Genomic DNA, 18,504 nt, shown 5'->3' with positions numbered 1-18,504 from the left:
GAGGGATGCCATGATCACAGGGACAGGTCCACCGAGGGCACTTCCGGAGACCTAAGCCTTGGGGCCAGGGTCAAGGGGCGCACAGGGGCCCCACAAGGGGCTGGGGCCGGCACCAGGCAAGAGCAGGTGGTGCCCGGGCCGGGTGAGCATCGGTGAGAATAGGCACACTCAGGATGTCAAGTGCAGAAGGGACAAGACTTGCCAAATGCCCATGGGGCGTGCGTGGAAAAGCAAAGTTCAGATCTGGGGTTTGACCTCAACTGACTGAATTTCCCTGGGAACCCTGAGAAGTGTTATGTGACACGCAGCATGGCTAGGCTGCTGATGCAGAGCCCAGGAAGGAACAAAGCCTCTGACGTGGAATCCACTCCACGTCCCTCTCATCCCTGGGCGAGCTCCCACGCCCACGCCTGTGTCCCAGGCTGCAGGGAGCACTGGTAAAGTCCCTGTCCCGATCCCCAGGCGGGTCCAGCCACGCTGCAGTCACGGAGCACAACACCTGGGCGGCACTCACAGCCAGGCAGGAGGAGAGCTCTGCCTGGGAGAACTCACGGTGGGTGGGTGTGTATGAGACACATGTATTCCTCGTAAGTCAGCGCACGCCTGCCGGTAGTTGACAAAATCCTGCCTGTTGAACGGGCCACCCGTAGTCTGCCCTATGTTGAGTTTTATGCTTATAATTACGGGCTCTGACAAGCCGCCAACCCCCCGGGACCCAGCAAGGTGGCCGACCTGGGCTCTGGAGACTCCTATCGGGTGGTCTGGGTCAGCGGCCAGAAAGTCCCTTCATCTCTAAGGCAGGGATGTCCGTGTCCCCAAGACCCTGTCACGGGACCGCAGCACTGAGAGCAGGCTGCATGTCTGTGCGGTACGGTGATCACACATTCAGCTGGCGGTGCCTGGGGTGGGGTCCGGTTCTGGGGGGGCCACTGGGGCACAGGCTCTGCGGGGGCCACTGGGGCAGAGGCTCTGGGGCCCAGTGTTGGGGGACTGGCGGGACACAGGCTCTGCTCTCAGGGGCTCATCCAAGCTCCACGCGAGGCAAGCGGTTGTTTGTCTGTAGCCACGGAGCACACAGCTGTAGCCCGGCTTATCCCCAGATGAACAGGAAGCATCCGGGACGTAGAGAGCGTTTCTGCTCAGAGCCTTGCCTACGAGCTCTTTGCCGCATCACCCCACTGGGGGGCTGTGACTTGTGCGCTCCCTACTTACCGCACAAACCTTCCTTCCCCGTGACAACCGCAGAAACAAGGCAAATGAGAACTGAAATTCTGACATAAACAAAGTATTCACGTTTCCAGTAACAGAGGATAAATGCATTTTGCAAGGCAGCACGACTTCTCCACAGAGCCCCCTCCTTTCAAGAGGGATGGACATCATCGGGGGCATCTGGTCACCAGGAAGCAGTGACATAAGACACGAGTGACCGACACCGGCATCGGTCAGCATTGCTCCCGTGACCCCGGGCCGTGACCCACGACACAGGGGCTCGACCAAGACTGTGGCTCACAACTGGAACCCAAGGTAAGGCTTGTATGTGTAACTCAAGCTCTTAGGAGTCAAAGTACATTTTGGTAGTGACACAATCCAGTCATTCAGGAAGGGACATTTGGTCAGTCGCCTGGGGCACAGCAGAGCGGTGTTTCTTAGGTGTGTGAGGTGTGCAAGGGTCCCCTGCAGAAATTTAACGCCCATGGTGTCATTTCACGTCCTATCGGTGTTGTAAGGTGGGCCGCATTAGCCTACTTCACTGATGGGAAAACCGAGGTTCGGGGAAATCACCCAGTGGCGGTGACTCTGGGTAGGTTAAGTCACGGGGCCAGGATGTGGCTCTAGGTCCTGCTGACAACAGAGGCTCTGCTGTCCTCCCCCAGCTAAGTGAGAGGTCACTTCCGAGGGGCATGGCTAGAAGTGCTTTCCGGGGGGACCTTCCCCAACAAGGAACTTTGAACCTTGGGCGAAAGTATGGCCGAGAGCTACTGTAGGTGTTGGAAACGCAAGAGAATCAGAGCAGCCTTTCAAGTTCCGTGGGGGAGTCCAGTCTGACCTCCTCATGAGAGACCATTGAGGTTGTCTGGGGCCAAATTCTGCTTGACCTTGTCTGACGGAGTGAGGGCTATGCACTTTACTTAGTAGACAGCCTTTATGTATATTTGAGAATGAGAATGCCATGAGCAGAGTAATTCACTAGAAAGAACAACCTGGCGGTGCCTGGCTGGCTCAGTCGGTCAAGCTCTGACCCTTTTGGCTCAGGTCATGATCTCAGGGTTCGTGAGATCGACCCCCATGTTGGGCTCTGTGGTAACACCCAAAGTCTGCTTGGGATTCTCTCTCTCCCTCTCTCTCCGCCCCTCCTCCCCTCAAAATAAATAAACATTAAAAAAAAAGAACAATCTGGAAGCCATGTGTGGGAGGGCGGGGAGTTAGCTACAATCAAGAGACCTACTGGAAGTCTGTTGCTAGCAGTTGGGAAGGAATCTGTGTAAGACTAGTGTGACTGTGGAGAAAAGAAAAGAAATTCTAGCATCCAGACAGATGGGGAGAAAGGGTTCAGGTGTTAGTTCTGGGGAAAGGAGAGAATTTAAAGGTCTGCTGTCCGCCATTCGAGGGGCTCGCACGGTTTTTTCCACTTTTCCTAGGCATGCCCATTTTTACTTTTTATATTACCTGTTCTCGTTCCAACATAATTACGCTGTCACAAAATAACTAAATCCTGTTTTATGAAAACATTGGTGGGCAAGGGAAAACCAATATGGAAGTAAAAGATAAGGCTGGGGTAAAGGGAGAACACATGGGGGTAATCGCGTCGCACTGACTTCCGTGGGAACTTATGCTTCAACAGGTGTATCTTGTGAATAAATCACGATGGGTATGGCTTGTTGGTCTTTAGAGAATCCATTTCTTTCTCTTTTTTAAGAAACTGAAAGAATTTGATTATTACAATTCATCCCACCCAAGGGAAGCAAATAACACCCCCTTAAATCAATAAATTCACCCTGGATTCCAGAAGTGAACATGCGTCCGTTTTTCAAAATAAGTCATTTTCAAATAAATACTAAATAATGTCAGCGTGTCAAAATGTGAACACGTAGGTAGTAAGTCCATGATCAGCTCAGATCACTGATGAGTTAAGACCAGATTACGATGTTCACCTTTCCAACAATAAGGGTGATCTGTACTTTCTACAAAAAGAAATTATTCTTGCTTCCGTAAGATACTGACGTCACTAGGAGAGAACCCTCAGCCATCTTTCTACCCCTCACAGTATAGAGATCATATCTGCAAGACAGTAAAGGGGGTGAATGACACCAGTCAGAGGCAGATAGGGTCTGCCACTTTGCCTGTATTTATACACAAAGAGGCTGCCAAGTTGAAGCGCTCTCATCATGCTTCACATTGGTGGGCTTGATCTTTTCTGCTTCTTTCACCTTTCAAAGCACTGTCTTACGACAGCAGTGAATTATATAATGCACAGAAAAGAACGTTACCGTATTGTCTCCAGTCCGCAGCAGGGGGTAGGTGTGTCCACAATATAAGGTTGTTCAGATGATTTAAGTAGGACGGGAGGGAATGAAAACCCTTCTGACTGTACCACACCTAAAACAAAAAGATAGAGTAATGGCTCTCGTGAAATTAGCCCCTAAGTCTTTGTCAGCTACTCCCAGACACCAGGGACGTGTGTCCATTAGCTTCAAAGCACCTGAACGTGGGACTCAGGGCAATGTCCCCGCACGGCTGGCAGTGAGCAGTAAATTTCAGTCTGCTAATTTTATATTTATCTCAAGCATATAATTTCCAGCTAAAAATAGACGAATTTTCCCCAGAACAAATGTGAATGTTGCTCTATAATTATATTCTCACAGCAAAAAAGGAACCTGAACCCATCATTTTTTTTCTTCTTTCTCGGTTGGTAAGCTAATAAAATTTGACCTGCAAATTAAAAGCGGAGAAAATGATCAGGGGGAAGAAAAAAAAAAAAAAAGAAAGAAAGAAATGATTACTTTCAAGTTAATAACTGAATGTGGGACCTTATTTCTCAAAATAAATTGCACTGAGCATTTGCTGAGCATGGAGAATAAAAGAGTGCGCCTGTCAGGAGAGAGAAGGAAGGAGGCAAGAACAGGAGACAGACAATGTTATGAAAGCTGGGACGGGATGTAGCAGAACCAACACCAATGGAACCATCAGTATCTATAGTCCAAGATATCAGTATTTGAATAGACAGGTTTTTAAAAAATGTACTCAGTTTGGAAAGCTGGGGAGTGTCTTCGAGAAATCTAATGAACCACCTGGCAGCTTCTGGTCTTAATTCCATCGACGGGACAGCTCATTTCTCCAGACAGCGCTGTCTTTCGTGACAGACGACGTTGCCTGCAGACTGTAGAACCGTCCCCAGAAAGTCAGCGCTCGGAGGAACGCATCCAAGTCCGCCACAGTCTGCAGAGTTAGGGTCACACCCTAGGGGCTTCGAACAGGCTTTCTTCTCCTCGGTCTTCCCACCAGGGCCCTGGGAGCAGCTACTGTGCTCCCGGGAACGGCTAAGTGATGAACTATTGCTCGTGCGGTGTAAAAAAACAAAAACCAAAACTTGCCTACAAGACAAGCCTTTCTCGGGTATCCCACTTCAAGAAGCAATTCAGAAAACAGACCCGTATCTCTTCCACACCACCCGGCACGGCTCACCTCCTTCTTCACATAGTTGAAGTTCGTAGAGAAATTTTTGCCAGTTGTTTTTTTTTTTTAAACGCCAGCTCGCCTGGGCCCTACTAACTACAGAACCCAGGACGTCCTGTGGTCGTCAAGGGAGAGCCTACGCAGATCTAAGACTGTGTAACAAATTCTTTTATGTATACATCAGCAAGTGGGTGACAAAGAGAGAAATCTGGAAATTACAGGAGAAAAACTTTAAAGAAACCTGGTGTACGAAACTGAAATCATGGGGGCCAAACTACACGGTAACAACACCTCTGTAAGATCGTCACTTGCGGTAACTTCCAAGGTCAAAATTGCCCAGCACACTCCTTGACTTGGGTTGTGGAGATCGGGAGGCAGAAAGTCAAGAGACGGCCCCAGAATGGAGACCAAGTCAGGCGGATGGCAGCCAGAAACTCCTCGAAGAACCCAGAAGGGTGGTCGTGCTAACTGATGCTCTCCGGGGACAGAAGGTCATCTGGGAACCTCAGGGGTATTGCCCGTGGTACCCTGAATTGCCCAAACCCCACTGGGTAACTGTAGAGAGAGCGGCGTGTCTCAGAAAGAACCAAGCGGATACACGGCAAGCCGACGGGGCGTCACGCAGGGTGGACCGCACAGCAAATGGCAAGGCCTCCGAGCCCAGCTCTCTACGGGCAGGAAGCAGCCAGACAAGTTGCCCAAAAGGTGTATTTCCAAATGTCGTCTTCACGGGTACCCATCCCGGGTGATGCAGAAACGACCGACAGAGAGCAGTCAGTGGCCACGGACAGTGTGGAAGTGGGGAGCACGCCGGGGAGCAGGGCCAGGGCCCGGTTAGGGAGCACCCCCCAGGGAGGGACGCCTGGACCGCGTGCCACGCACAGCCCACAGCAGCCCGGCCCCACAGACACAGGAGCTACGTGAACGCACATCCCCTGTTCGTGGCAACAACGGCTTGGTTGTCAGCCTCAAGAATTCTCTCGGCAAGGGTTAATGACTTCACAGAGTTTGCCGCATTCTCGAACTTCATCTCAGCTCTGTACACTGGCCCTTACTTGGGAGACATTTACAATTCTGTAGGTAAGCAACGCGCGCTTCAGGATCATCTGAAAATTAACATTTCAGACTTAGCAGGGTCCAAAGGACTCTTTCTCTCTCTCTTTTTCCTTTTTCTTTTCTTTTCTTTTTTCTTTTCTTTTCCTTCTTGCTTTCTTTGTTTCTTTCTTCCTTCCCTTCCTTCCCTTCCTTCCTTCATTTCTCTTTTCTGAAGAATGCTATTTCTATGTTCTGGAAATAAGCTGGGGGATTTCCTTCACCGCCTGACCATACAACAGGACGCAGAAGAATCCAGTAACTGGCAGAGGAAGTTAATCTGCTTCAAGAACACATTACGATAGCTCAAAACAGAACTTTCATGTCAGGAATCATGAGCAATAGTTTCTCAGGAAAGCAACTAAGTAGTTGTAAAAAAAAAAAAAAAAGGAAAAAAACACCATTGGATGGATGTTCAGATGCCCACAATTCCGCTGCAAATCAGAAAAGGTGTGCCAGACCCCAGGCAGGGAAACGTGCCTTCTGATCGGAAGTGCATACATTCTAGAAGGTGTATTGATCAAACACGCTAAACACTCCAGGTGCGAGCAAAGCAGCTCCTGAAACTCCCAGGACAGACATTCTACAATACGATACGTTTATTCATCTCAGGCCTATTTCCATGCAAATTCTCCATTCTCTCTACAAAAAAGACTGAGAACTGTGCGGAGTCTTGCGAACGTGCCCTGAAACCCAGAGTAAAGGGCTGTAGCTAATTACTGAAAAGCAAATGCAATAATCTGACCTGACATGAGCCCCCCACTGCATGTAGGGAACCACGGACTGCAGGTGCCTTTCCCAGCCTGCTGCGGTCCCCTGATTCCCGGGCCTCCTGAAAAGGAGCCCATGGCCCCAAGGGCTGGATCCCAACCCCCTGCACGTCCATGCCTGGCAAAGTACACACCAAACAACAATGAGAAACCACAGAAGTCACTGCTCAAAACACGTCAGCACAGAAGACTAACCCGAGAGGAACGGGGTCAGGTAAACGCATGAATCATGCACCCTCATCACCAACGCAGAGATCTCGGGAAGTCCTAGGCCCTAGGCGTCTGCAAGCAAAGAACAGGGACCCACTAGGAAGAATGTTCTAGGCTGGTATAGATTAAAAAGGTAAAAAAATTCATAGAGGAAATGAACAGATTCTCTCTACCAACTTGGCATATTTGAATACCAGCCATGTCCTATGTTCGAGAAGCCAACGAATACATTTTAGGTGATTTTTCTGCCAACGTATGAATCTTGGTATTCATACCTTTTCATATCGAGCTATAAATCTTCTCCTCTGTGTTGCCTGCAAAGGAAGAGATCCCTAAAGGAGGGCTCTCTGACCATGTCTACACAGTGACTTAAATTCTTCATCAGCAGTTACCTCATGAAACATGACTGTCACAACTTCCTTCGGGGATCATAGCGTGAAGCATAAATGTTAATACGTTCCTCACAGATTACCTACTGAAGTACCCATACAGATCCTTGACGGCACTGAGCAAAGGCCCAGCATGCAGCTGCCCTCACCTTTCCAGGTTCCCTTGAACCACGGAAGTCCCATCACAACGCAGGGAGGGCGCCTGCCTGAGCTCGCAAAGGCTGACCTTACTGCATTAATTACACAACGGGGGTTTGCAAAGAGACCTAACACCACTGCAATCGACTCTTTCCTGATTCCTTTCTCAGGCGAGACCCACATCAAACTTGTTCACCAATCATTGGGAACAAAAGCTTTGAATCTCTGGTCTTTTCCCATCTGAAGACTGGGTTGACTTCTTTCCTTGGAGAAGCTTCTGCTATGACTGACCGCCTCTGGGCTCCCACTGGTGGGTAAAGGCATCTTTCCTCTATTCCAGTTTTAAATGGGCATTTTAAAAACGCCCATTCTCCTACAACTGAAGAGCCCGTTGACAAATTCTCAGCAATGCCAAGGGAAACATTTCTAGTTCGCTGGGACGGTCCCAGCAGGGCTTGAAAACCCAGACCCCTACACGCGGTCCTGGGGAGACAGACACCTCTCCTCTGTGCTGGCTCTGGGTCCATGCAGCCTTCTGCAAGAAGGGAACTTAAGTGCATAATGGAAGAGCTCCTTAGCCACCAGGGAAATTAGGGGTGTCTTCAGTTATTCTGACAATGGGAGTGGTTAAAAATAGATTATTGGGGCGCCCGCGTGGCTCAATCAATTAATCGTCCAACCGTCGATTTGAGCTCAGGTCACAATCTCACGGTCGTGAGATCAAGTCCCATGTTGGGCTCTACAATGCAGAGCCTGCTTGGGATTCTCTGTCTCCCTGTCTCTCTCTGCCCCGCCCCTGCTCATGTGCTCACACTCTCTCTCTCAAAATAAATAAACGTTAAAAATAAGTAACTAAATAAATACATACATACATGATTGTGTTTTCATTTCCTCTAGTCCCCTCGGGCGAATTCTGGTCTTAACAAAAAGCAGTAAAGCTACTCGCTACATTGCTCTATGGTCTAAAGGTAAGTGACTCACTTTCTCTTTTGTTAACTGTTTTTATTTAAGCAGCAAACGCTGGGGCTTGCTCTCAGGCCCACAAACGTATCTGCACGCCGAGCTTCCCCCGACGCTTTCTAACACAAGAAGAAAGAAGAGGAAAGTTATTACCTTTGCCACAGAGTTTCCTTCTGATGTGTTTGCATCTGCACCTTGAACTTGATCGGGGATCCGCACTCCAAAAGACCAGCCTCCAAGCCTGGTAACAGTAACAGGTGTTAGTGCTTTAATCAGCGAGCCCAGACGTCCCACCAGAGGGCACTGTGTCACAGTTAAACTAGTTAGGATAGCCTGAGGACAGCAGCCCCCTGAGCGGCCAGCCTTGGTGACACGACCACACAGGTGACCCGAGCACAGAAGGACACGGCCCGGAGCCAGGCGTCCAGGGAGGACCCCACACACCCAGCAGGCACGGCTAAGGCTCGCCAGGGACGACCCTGCCATGTTACAAAGTGTCCTTCCCAGAACTCATGGTTTGTCATGAGGCGCCGCCCTGCCCAGGACACGGCTTGATCACCTGCATGCTAACGACTTTACTTACTGGTCATCCCTCCCGCACACCAGCTATTCCGATTTACCCGATCCATCCCACAATTCCCAGCCACCCCGCTTGGCATCATTTCGTCTTCCACACTTGGGCCTCTCCCGTCTTCAACACAAACGTCACCTCGTCAGGAAGGCGTCCCAGGGAACGCCAGCTGGGGCACGCTCCTCCTCTGTGGGGTTCTCACAGTACCCGACATTTCCAACCATCCTATCAACCCTCACCCCGGGTTTAATGGTCTGTTTAGTGTATCGTTTACGCAGCCGTGTGCATTCTCCTGGGTGGGGACTACACCTTGTGTCCCCATACTGCATGGGCCATGTAGCATCTGGAACCCATTCAGCTTCCAAAAATACTGGGCATGAGAAATCAAGGTACAAATTATTTGGGTTATTTTGGCCTGAACTACACTAGTAAAAGTTGTTGAAAAGGTGGAGCTGGGGGTGGGGGACGCCAGGGGACTCAGTCGGTTAAGCGTCCGACTCTCGGTTTCGGCTCAGGTCTCGATCTCACGGTTTCATGAGTTGGAGCCCCGCATCGGCCTCTGTGTTGGCGGCACGGAGGCTGCTTGAGATTCTCTCTCTCCCTCTCTCTGCCCCTCCCCCACTCTCACTGTCTCTCTCAAATAAAATAAAATAAAATAAAATAAAATAAAATAAATCTTAAAAAAACTAGTAAAAAAAATAAAAGTTGGAGCCAGGAGTTCATTTGCAAGTGGTAAGTGCAGACCCCGTGTACATGTGAGTAAAACTACCAGAGCCAGGGGTCACCTGGTAAGGGTCATGCGGGGGGGTGGGGGGGTGGACCCCCACTGTCTCACGTCTAAATCCCCCTTTGTTCTGCTGCCCGAATCTAAACAAATACCTTTATTTAAAGCTAGTTTGCTTTTTTAAAATTTTTTTAATGTTTATTTCTTTTTGAGAGAGAGAGAGGAAGACAGAGCATGGGCAGGGGAGGGGCAGAGAGAGAGGGAGACCCAGAACTCCAAGCAGGCTCCAGGCTCCGGGCTGTTAGCACAGAGCCTGACGCGGGGCTCGAACCCCCGAACCGTGAGATCATGACCTGAGCCAAAGTCAATGTGCAACTGACTGGGCCATCCAGGGACCCCTAAAGATACCTGCTTTTACTAAGAGATAATCTTTACCTATAGAAAGGTATTTTGAAAACTTATTTTACACAGCAATTTTGTATCCATTGAAACTAACCTTTTGTCAATAAAGCACTACTGTTTGGCTATTAGGAAAGAAAGAAAGAAAGAAAGAAAGAAAGAAAGAAAGAAAGAAAGAAAAGAAAGAGGGAGGACAAAAGAAGAGGGAGGGAGGAAGGAGGGAGGAAAGAAGAAATGAAAGAAAAAAAGAAAAGAGAAAAGAAAGGAAGAAAGAAAGAAAGAAAGAAAGGAAAAAAGGGAGGGAGGAAGGAAGGAAGGAAGGAAGGAAGGAAGGAAGGAAGGTAGACATGTATTTAACTTTGGTTCCCACACTCTGGATAAAAGAATCCTGAAGAACAAACTTCCATCAACAGTGCCCTTTCCCTGAGAGAATCTGAGGCAAAAGAAGAAGGCTTAAGGCATTCCCTGATTCATTCACTCATTCATTCATTCACTCAAAATGAATTCACTTGAGGGGCGCCTGGGTGGCTCAGTCAGTTGAACATCCGACTTCAGCTCAGGTCATGATCTCATGGTTCCTGAGTTCGAGCCCCGCGGGCCCTGATAGCTCAGAGCCTGGAACCTGCTTCAGATTCTGTGTCTCCCTCTCTCTCTGCCACTCTTCCACTCACACTCTGTCTTTCTCTCTCTCTCTCTCAAAAATAAACATTAAAGGGGCGCCTGGGTGGCGCAGTCGGTTAGGCGTCCGACTTCAGCCAGGTCACGATCTCACGGTCCATGAGTTCGAGCCCCGCGTCGGGCTCTGGGCTGATGGCTCAGAGCCTGGAGCCTGTTTCCGATTCTGTGTCTCCCTCTCTCTCTGCCCCTCCCCCGTTCATGCTCTGTCTCTTTCTGTCCCAAAAATAAATAAATGTTGAAAAAAAAATTAAAAAAAAAAAATAAACATTAAAAAAAATTTTTTTTTTTAATGAATTCACTGGAGAGACAATGAGTGCCTTTTACTCTAAGTCCCAGACATACAAACTCTTGCCTTCCAAAAATAGATTCCAGGACATGTTTAATGACGTATGGGATGGGACTGGGAAGAGAGGCAGGCAAGTCACAGTGGGGGCAGCCGTGTCCAGGGAGGAGGGTGTTACCGGAATGGCAAAGGGTAAAGGGCAGGGGTGTCTGCAGGCCGTGAGGACTGACCAAGGGATGTTCTGTACTGAAGCCATGGGATTTGCTTGAGGTCCTAGGAAATTTGACGGCGTGGCAAATGTGGTTGCAATTTAAAGCAATGAGAAGCACTCACTCCCCACGTCCCTCATCTAGACTCACCCCCTTGGGCTCAGGGAAATTCAGCACAAAACAAAAGCTTTCCAGAAAATACCAGTTGCAGCCACATTTGCATATCAGACGCCCAGATAGAGGGAGGTCTCGAGGTCAGACACTACTAAATTACGCTGCTAACTTCGCTGCACTTATTCTCTGAAGCTGTAAAACCTCCTCTAGCTCCCTGAGTGAATCTCCATTGATATGACCCCCCCCTCCCCCAACCCTCCATGTGTAAGAACAGCCAGCGGTAAGGAACCTTACTAAGGCCTACAGTGTTTCTTTGGCGTTTTTATGAGCATCAAGGTTAGCATTCGACGTCTGAGCTTTAAGAACGCTGGCATTCGAAACCATAGGATTTGCAAAGTAACTTGAAGAGCAGGAAAGAGCCACAGCCAGCTTGCACGCACCTCGATTTCTCAGACGGCACCAGCAAATATTCCTCCAGGTGGAAGGCAGACAGGTTCAGCAGAGTGTGGCCCAAACGGTTGGTCAGGTAGGGAGCCCCAGCACTTCTGTTGAGACACGTCTGTGAGGGTTTCCAGAGAGGTAAACAGAAACACATTTAGAAGGCACGCACGGGTGTACTGATGTTACTTTTCTTAAAACTTTTTTAATGTTTATTTTTGAGAGAGAGAAAGAGAGAGAGAGAGGCTGTAAGCAGGGGAGGGGCAGAGAGAGAGAGGGAGACACAGAATCCGAAGCAGGCTCCAGGCTATGAGCTGTCAGCACAGAGCCCGACGAGAGCTCGACGAGAGCCCGACACGGGGCTCGAACTCACGAACTGCCTGTGAGATCATGAACTGAGCCGAAGTAGGACACTTAACCGACTAAAGCACCCAGGTGCCCCTGATGACGCTACTTTAAATGCGACATTCCCGGGGCGCCTGGGTGGCGCAGTCGGTTAAGCGTCCGACTTCAGCCAGGTCACGATCTCGCGGTCTGTGAGTTCGAGCCCCGCGTCAGGCTCGCATCAGGCTCTGGGCTGATGGCTCAGAGCCTGGAGCCTGTTTCTGATTCTGTGTCTCCCTCTCTCTCTGCCCCTCCCCCGTTCATGCTCTGTCTCTCTCTGTCCCAAAAATAAATAAACGTTGAAAAAAAAAATTTTTTTTTTTAAAATAAATGCGACATTCCCTAGCTCTCTCTTTTTAATAAATTATCCGGGGCCCTTCGTATCGTCTGATTTCTCAATCTACGAGTCACCTGCCTTTGAGAATCATACCCGAATCCCACCATGACCTTTGCCATCAATTACGCTCTGGAAATCTCCATCCTTTTCTGTACGAAAGTGTGGGTGGATTTGTAAGAACTCAAAAGGGATAAAATACTCTTGCTGAGGGGATGTGGCATTCGATGGACTTGAAAGAGTCAGAGGCAACTAGCTGAGGGACGGTCAGCGGGAGAATTCCAAAGGCACGTGTTTCTCGCACGAGAGCCTGAAGTAGAAACCAGACGGCCATCCAGCAGTCACGGGAGGCGGCGCCCGCTCAGAATCACGACAGTCACGGCATGGAGAGGCCCTGCCCTGCCACCGTGGGGATCCAGAATCTGCTTCCCAGGACGGTGCAGGAGCGATCACACACCAGGGAGCTAACACCACCAGCAACCCTCACGTCGGCCTCTAAAGCGTCCTCTCCTACCTGCACAGTGCAAATGGCCCCAGCCGCCCCCACTGGCGGTGGTGTGTTGGTTCAGACGTCCAAGAAAGAGCTGAGTAAGAGCTGGAGATAAACTTGAGACGGTGCTTTCAGGCTCCCGGTAGAAAGGATGGGGGGAGGACACCGAATGGAATAACTGCTATCAATTAGTAGTCGGCCAACATTGGTGGTCTCGGGGCCGGGTTCACTAACACCCTTTACGGGTTCCCTGCCTCCAGCCTCCCTTCCAATCTGCCCACTGCATCTGGACGCATCTCTGCAGAAAGTGCCCTGCATTTAGAGGACTGCCTTGCAGGAAAATTCAAATTCCTCTCGAGAACCTGGGTCCGCTAGAAGATGTCCTCAGCTTCTCTTTCTAACCCTATCCGTTTGGTTCTGTCAGAATAAGCCCCCTGCAGTAAGCTGAACGATGGCCCACGGAAGTCCCAGTCTCGGGAACCGGTGAAGGCCACCTTCCGTGGCAGAGTTGGTAAAGTAAGCATGTTGGCAAGGGGAGATTCTCCTGGGTCGTCAGGATGAGCCCTAACGCAGTCACGTGCGCCCTCGGAAGAGGGAGGTGGAGAGACGGGAGGAGGCAGCGTGGCCACAGAGGCCGAGGCTGGAGGAAGGCAGGCAGGAGCCAGGGAGTGAGGCAGCTGGCAGAGAGGGGAGGGCCGGGAGCAGACCCCCCAGCTTCTCCAGGGGGAGCGCCCTGATTTCAGCCCCGGATATGGTTCCAGGCTGCACGAAGATGCAGTTCCTTACAGCAGCCACAGGAGGCGAACACACCCCCCTACACACACCATCCGTGGGAAGCCATGCTCATTCCTCACGGCAAGTTTTTGGTCCTACTGTGCTGTCCTCCAGGGACAGTTAAGCCCTGAAACATCATCCCCTCGTCCTTCGGAGCCAGCTCACTTACAGTCCCCTCGGAGCTCTCCAATGGCATGTCTTCGAATAGCCCCCTCAGGATCACAGCCAACCCCGCAACATTGCTGTAGGGTTCGGAGAGACTCGCGTGTTTGATAGCAATCCAGTGCACTGGACATAATCCCGCACAGCAGGCTTCTGGGCAAACGTATGAATTTTAGGGGAGAGAAATATTTCGGCTTCTGCCAAAACACTGGTAACTGGGCTCCGCGTGATCGCCGGAGAGCAGGGAACTGGCCGTGGGCACAGGCTTTCCTCCCGCGCACCCAGTGCGGCTCCTTGGAGCTGGCCTGTGGGGCGGCGTCCTCCTCCTGGGGCAGGCACGAGTTCCACCTCAATGTCCTGTCTCCTGGACGGGAGTTCTCCACCTCCCAACGTGTGGGCCAGCATTTCTCAAAGTGCGTCCCCAAGGAGCACAGGTGCCACGGACAAGAAGCAATCATCAGTCAAATAATCTGCGGAAAGTGCTGCATGTGATGTAGCCCACAGTCGGTGCAAGTGTAAGGTCACGTCACCAGGAAGAGTGTCACTAAGCTTGTCCGGCCCTCGGGCTACTTGACGCGAACCTTTTTTCCCTACGGGCATGTTACTGAAATCGTACATCAATTTCGGAATGTCTCCATCCACCGTTCTGGTATTTATTCATTCATTCCTTGGCCACTGATATCCAATCTAGTTACAACGGATCGAAGGCAGCTTGTAATAAAAGGCATCGCTGTAACAGGATGATTAAATCAGGGCCGCACAATAAGAGCAGGGAATGAAAAATTAGTCGTTTCATGACTAAACGGAATAACCAAGACAGGGAGGAATCAATCATTGTGTCCAGAAACTCGTTGTCCCCACCGAGCAGTAGGAAGTACAGTGGAGGGTACTGTCAGCCTGGGCCACAGGGACACCTGGGGAACTCACTGAAGGCTCAGGTCGGTCACCGGCCGCGTGTCCTCCCCAGGGCTGTGCCAATGCGCTCAGCCACCTTCCCACACTCCGTCAGAGAAGGAAACAGGTCGTGTCCATCCAGGACAGAACCTTCAGCCCCCTGTGCCGCTAAATGCAGAAGCCCCCGGAAACATGTTCATCAGGAGGCCCTTTCTTTCCTTAATAGATCCTCAATCAACTTAAACGGAGATTGTTGCTTTGCCTTTTTTTTTTTTCTTCTGTAAACTAGGATGGCACGTTAGCTTGTCGAGTGTGGCTAACAGGCCTATAGCTTTTCATTAACTAAACTTTGGGGATTTCCTCTGATGGCAGTTCCAATCAGTTTTCCAAATAAATTTCATTCCGTTCTCCTGTGCAGGCTGAATCACTAAGGCGTAGGTATCCAACCGTGTATACCTACCTCTGCACGTTTCTGTGTGACTCAGCCATAGTCCAAAGAGCTAGGTGATATTTTAGCTTCTTTTTTTTTTTTAAGTTTTTATATATTTATTTTGAGAGAGAGAGAGCGAGAGAGAGCATGCATGCACGAGCAGGGGAGGGGCAGAGAGAGAGGGAGACACAGAATCCGAAGCAGGCTCCAGGCTCTGAGCTGTCAGCGCGAGCCCGACGCGGGGCTCGAACCCACGAACCGCGAGATCATGACCTGAGCTGAAATCAAGAGTCGGATGCTCAACCAACTGAGCCCCCCAGGTGCCCCAGTATCTTAGATTTTAACAGGTAGCACAAGACAAGAGGTTCAAAGTCATCCTGCCTTAAAACTCAGGGAAATTTCCGCCAAAAGGCAATTCTAGCTTCTTTATCATGAATTGAAAACCACGGACTTCCTTAATAAATGCCACTGGGGACATTAATGATCGTGAACAGCAGGCAATGAATAGCAGGGCCACTGCGGAACCCACAGAACATCCACATCATCGTCTAAGTGTCCACTCCGTATGATGAAGCTTTTCCAAAAACCAGCTCATCAGGTCAACCACAGACTCACCAAGTTAACAAAAATGAAGACCTTAGAGATGGAGTGTGCTCATTTCTGTTACTTGAGGTTGAGACTTGGAAAAGATCAAACATGCTGCAGAAACCTACCAGGCAGGTGCAGGAATCCTGGACTTGCGGGTGAGACGGGGGGTCCACTCGCCAGCATGAAGAGTTCTTCCTAACAAACGAAGGAGAGACTCGGTGATCTTTCCCATTACAGAGCTATTTTGTTTCCCTAAAAGAGAGTTCCATCAGCCTCCAGCTGGTCCCAAGATAATCTCTCCTGCTGCAGAAGGCAGGGCTCTATTTCATTTGTTTTCCTTTGAGATGCTAATCTGAGGACAATGTTTTATCACAGTGACAGTATTTCCATTCTATTAAATGACACTCACTTGGCTGGCTGTATAATCCACTACCACACGGCTTCCGGGACGTTCACGGTGGGTGGGGGCGGCACGCAGGCTTGTCTGGATCCGCAGGCACCTGGTCTCAAAACACCAGGTACTTCGGGGTGTCTGGGTGGCTCAGTCGGTTAAGCATCCGACTTTGGCTCAGGTCACGATCTCGTGGTGCACGAATTCGAGCCCCATGTGGGGCTCTGTGCTGACAGCTCAGAGCCTAGAGCCTGCTTCAGATTCTGTGTCTCCCTCTCTCTCTGTCCCTCCCCCACTTGCACTCTGTCTCTCTCTCTCTCTCAAAAATAAATAAACATTAAAAAATAAAAAAAAAAAGAAAAACCGAGGTAGTTTGAGCACCAAGGCAGCAATTAATAAGTACAAGATGCTGCTAATTCCTCTCGGTGACGTAACAACAGCAATTTAATTGTCCTTTAAAGAAAACCAATGATAACACTTCCACTATAAAGAAACACTGCACAACAGAAACCGACGAAAAGCACCTGCCTAAGGGTTCCCAAACCTTTTATTCCCAAGCTCCCCCAGAGCTTCTTCTCTGGTAGGACCCATCCTTGGAATTTCTTTTTTTTCTTTTTCGCTAGTGCTTGTACATCAAAAGTCGCTTTAGTAATAAGTACAGTAAAACCTTGGTTTGCGAGCGTAATTCGTTCCAGACAAATGCTTGTCACCCAAAGCACTCATATATCAAAGTGAATCTCAAGAACCATTGACTCTGCTGTGTTCATGCGACGCTTAGCATCACATACAACTCGTGTTGCGAGACATCGCTCGTTTATCAAGTTAAAATTTATTAGGAATGTTTGCTCGTCTTGCGGAACACTCGCAGAACAAGTTCCTCGCGATCCAAGGTTTTACTGTATTCCTATCCACTCAGAATTTGGTTAGGAAGCCGGGAAACGCACATTTCCTAAACGACAGGCACCCTGCCCGACATGTTTGCCAAGACTTCTCGCTGGCCCCACTTTTCAGAAGAGTCCATGGAGGCTCCGAGAGGTCGGGTAGCTTGTCCAAGATCATGCGGAGTAAGACAAGTGTCTCACGCCCTGAGCCCATGCTCATGGTCTGGGCTGCTCTGCTCCAACGTGAAAACACCAAGGTGCCAAATGTCCAGTCCCATGACAAGAAACTCCTGCACTCACTGCTTGCTGACCTAAGTCCCTCGGTCTGTACCAGAGCGAACTCACTTTCCTTGAGATCTGCAGACCACTGGCCCTGAGCGCCAAGGGCCAGACTCTCCCAGAAGACAAAGCCTAACCACATTTGAGAACAGTGCAGGCAGATACCAGCAAGTCTGTCTGGGAGCATGTCGGAAACGGCTGACCGCCCGGGCACCTGCTTGGCCTGCACGCGGACCCCCCTCCTCCCTTTTCCCATGCCTTCCCCTCTGAAAGCCTCCAGCTTGGCCTGGACAGGGAAGACGGCCGTTGGGACATGAGTCCACCAACCCCCACGTGGCTGGCTCCCAGGATAAAGCGAACTTTCCTTTCCCACCAGCACCGGTCTCTCAATACTGGCTTTCCAGCAGCGAGCAAGGGAACCTGAGTTCAGAGCTGGAGCTCTGTCTGGTATCAGGGCCACCCTGTCATCTGAGCTGCCCGCTGCTCTTTCTAGAGAACCGGGAGCCACTGATGTGAAAAGAGCAGACAGTAATTGCCCCCAACACACAGCTAATACACGGTAGAGCTGAGATATGAGCTCAGGCAGCCGGTCCCTGAATCTGGGTTCCCCGCCCCTTTACCTCCATGGCTGATCTGCACACTCTCTTTGCTTTTAATGCGCGACCTCCACATCCGTCTTGACAATCCCCTCTGAGGGAATGTGTCACCAGGCATTCCTAGTTGTGAGGACCTAACATCGGGAGCGCCAGGAACCTCAGACCACCAGGATGGTTCCTCATATTGTAGCAATATAATCATGGAAATAACCTTACACCTCTCCCCACCTGGCTTTTAAAGTTCAATGGGAATATAAAATTTGCTGACTTCTGCTTTTGTTCCGTGTAAACTATTAATGAGAGTGGGAGGGAAAAGGGACCATTTTATCTCAGAGACATAGGGAAAGTGTCACCAGATTACAGCCTTTGTGACATGAAACTAAATATTTAAATCTACCGGTCAGCTCCTAAAAATTGGCAACCTTAGCACATTTTAAAATTTAAATTACACATCATCTACTATTATGAGAAAGACTTACATTTCGAGTCGGGTTTATACCATTATAGATTTTTCTGGAGCTCTTTACTGCCTTCCGTATGAAAAGAAGTAAAAGTCAAGAATTCATCATCACACCCTCACATATGATGCTCCGAGAATCTCAACAGAAAAATAACCCACAAGCAGAACCCCACTCATTTTTTTTTCTTTTCC

The 18,504-nt window shown here is 49.8% G+C and overlaps 1 protein-coding gene across 1 annotated transcript in view; it reads right to left on the bottom strand.

The window, feature by feature from the left end:
* Positions 1-18,504, bottom strand: part of ABCA13 (ATP binding cassette subfamily A member 13) — a 412,425-nt gene that overhangs the window by 126,104 nt on the left and 267,817 nt on the right. The window contains exons 45-48 of the mRNA XM_040455040.1: positions 15,831-15,900; positions 11,652-11,770; positions 8,387-8,474; positions 3,489-3,597 (exon numbers count right to left, since the gene is read on the bottom strand). Of these exons, the coding sequence (XP_040310974.1) occupies positions 3,489-3,597; positions 8,387-8,474; positions 11,652-11,770; positions 15,831-15,900 (386 nt within the window). The remainder of the gene's footprint in view (positions 1-3,488; positions 3,598-8,386; positions 8,475-11,651; positions 11,771-15,830; positions 15,901-18,504) is intronic.

The sequence above is a fragment of the Herpailurus yagouaroundi genome, unplaced genomic scaffold (genome assembly GCF_014898765.1).
Source record: "Herpailurus yagouaroundi ecotype Mexico unplaced genomic scaffold, PumYag 214, whole genome shotgun sequence".
NCBI lineage: Eukaryota > Metazoa > Chordata > Mammalia > Carnivora > Felidae > Herpailurus > Herpailurus yagouaroundi.
The sequence above is the reverse complement of the archived record's forward strand: the minus strand, read 5'-3'. Positions and strand labels throughout refer to the sequence as shown.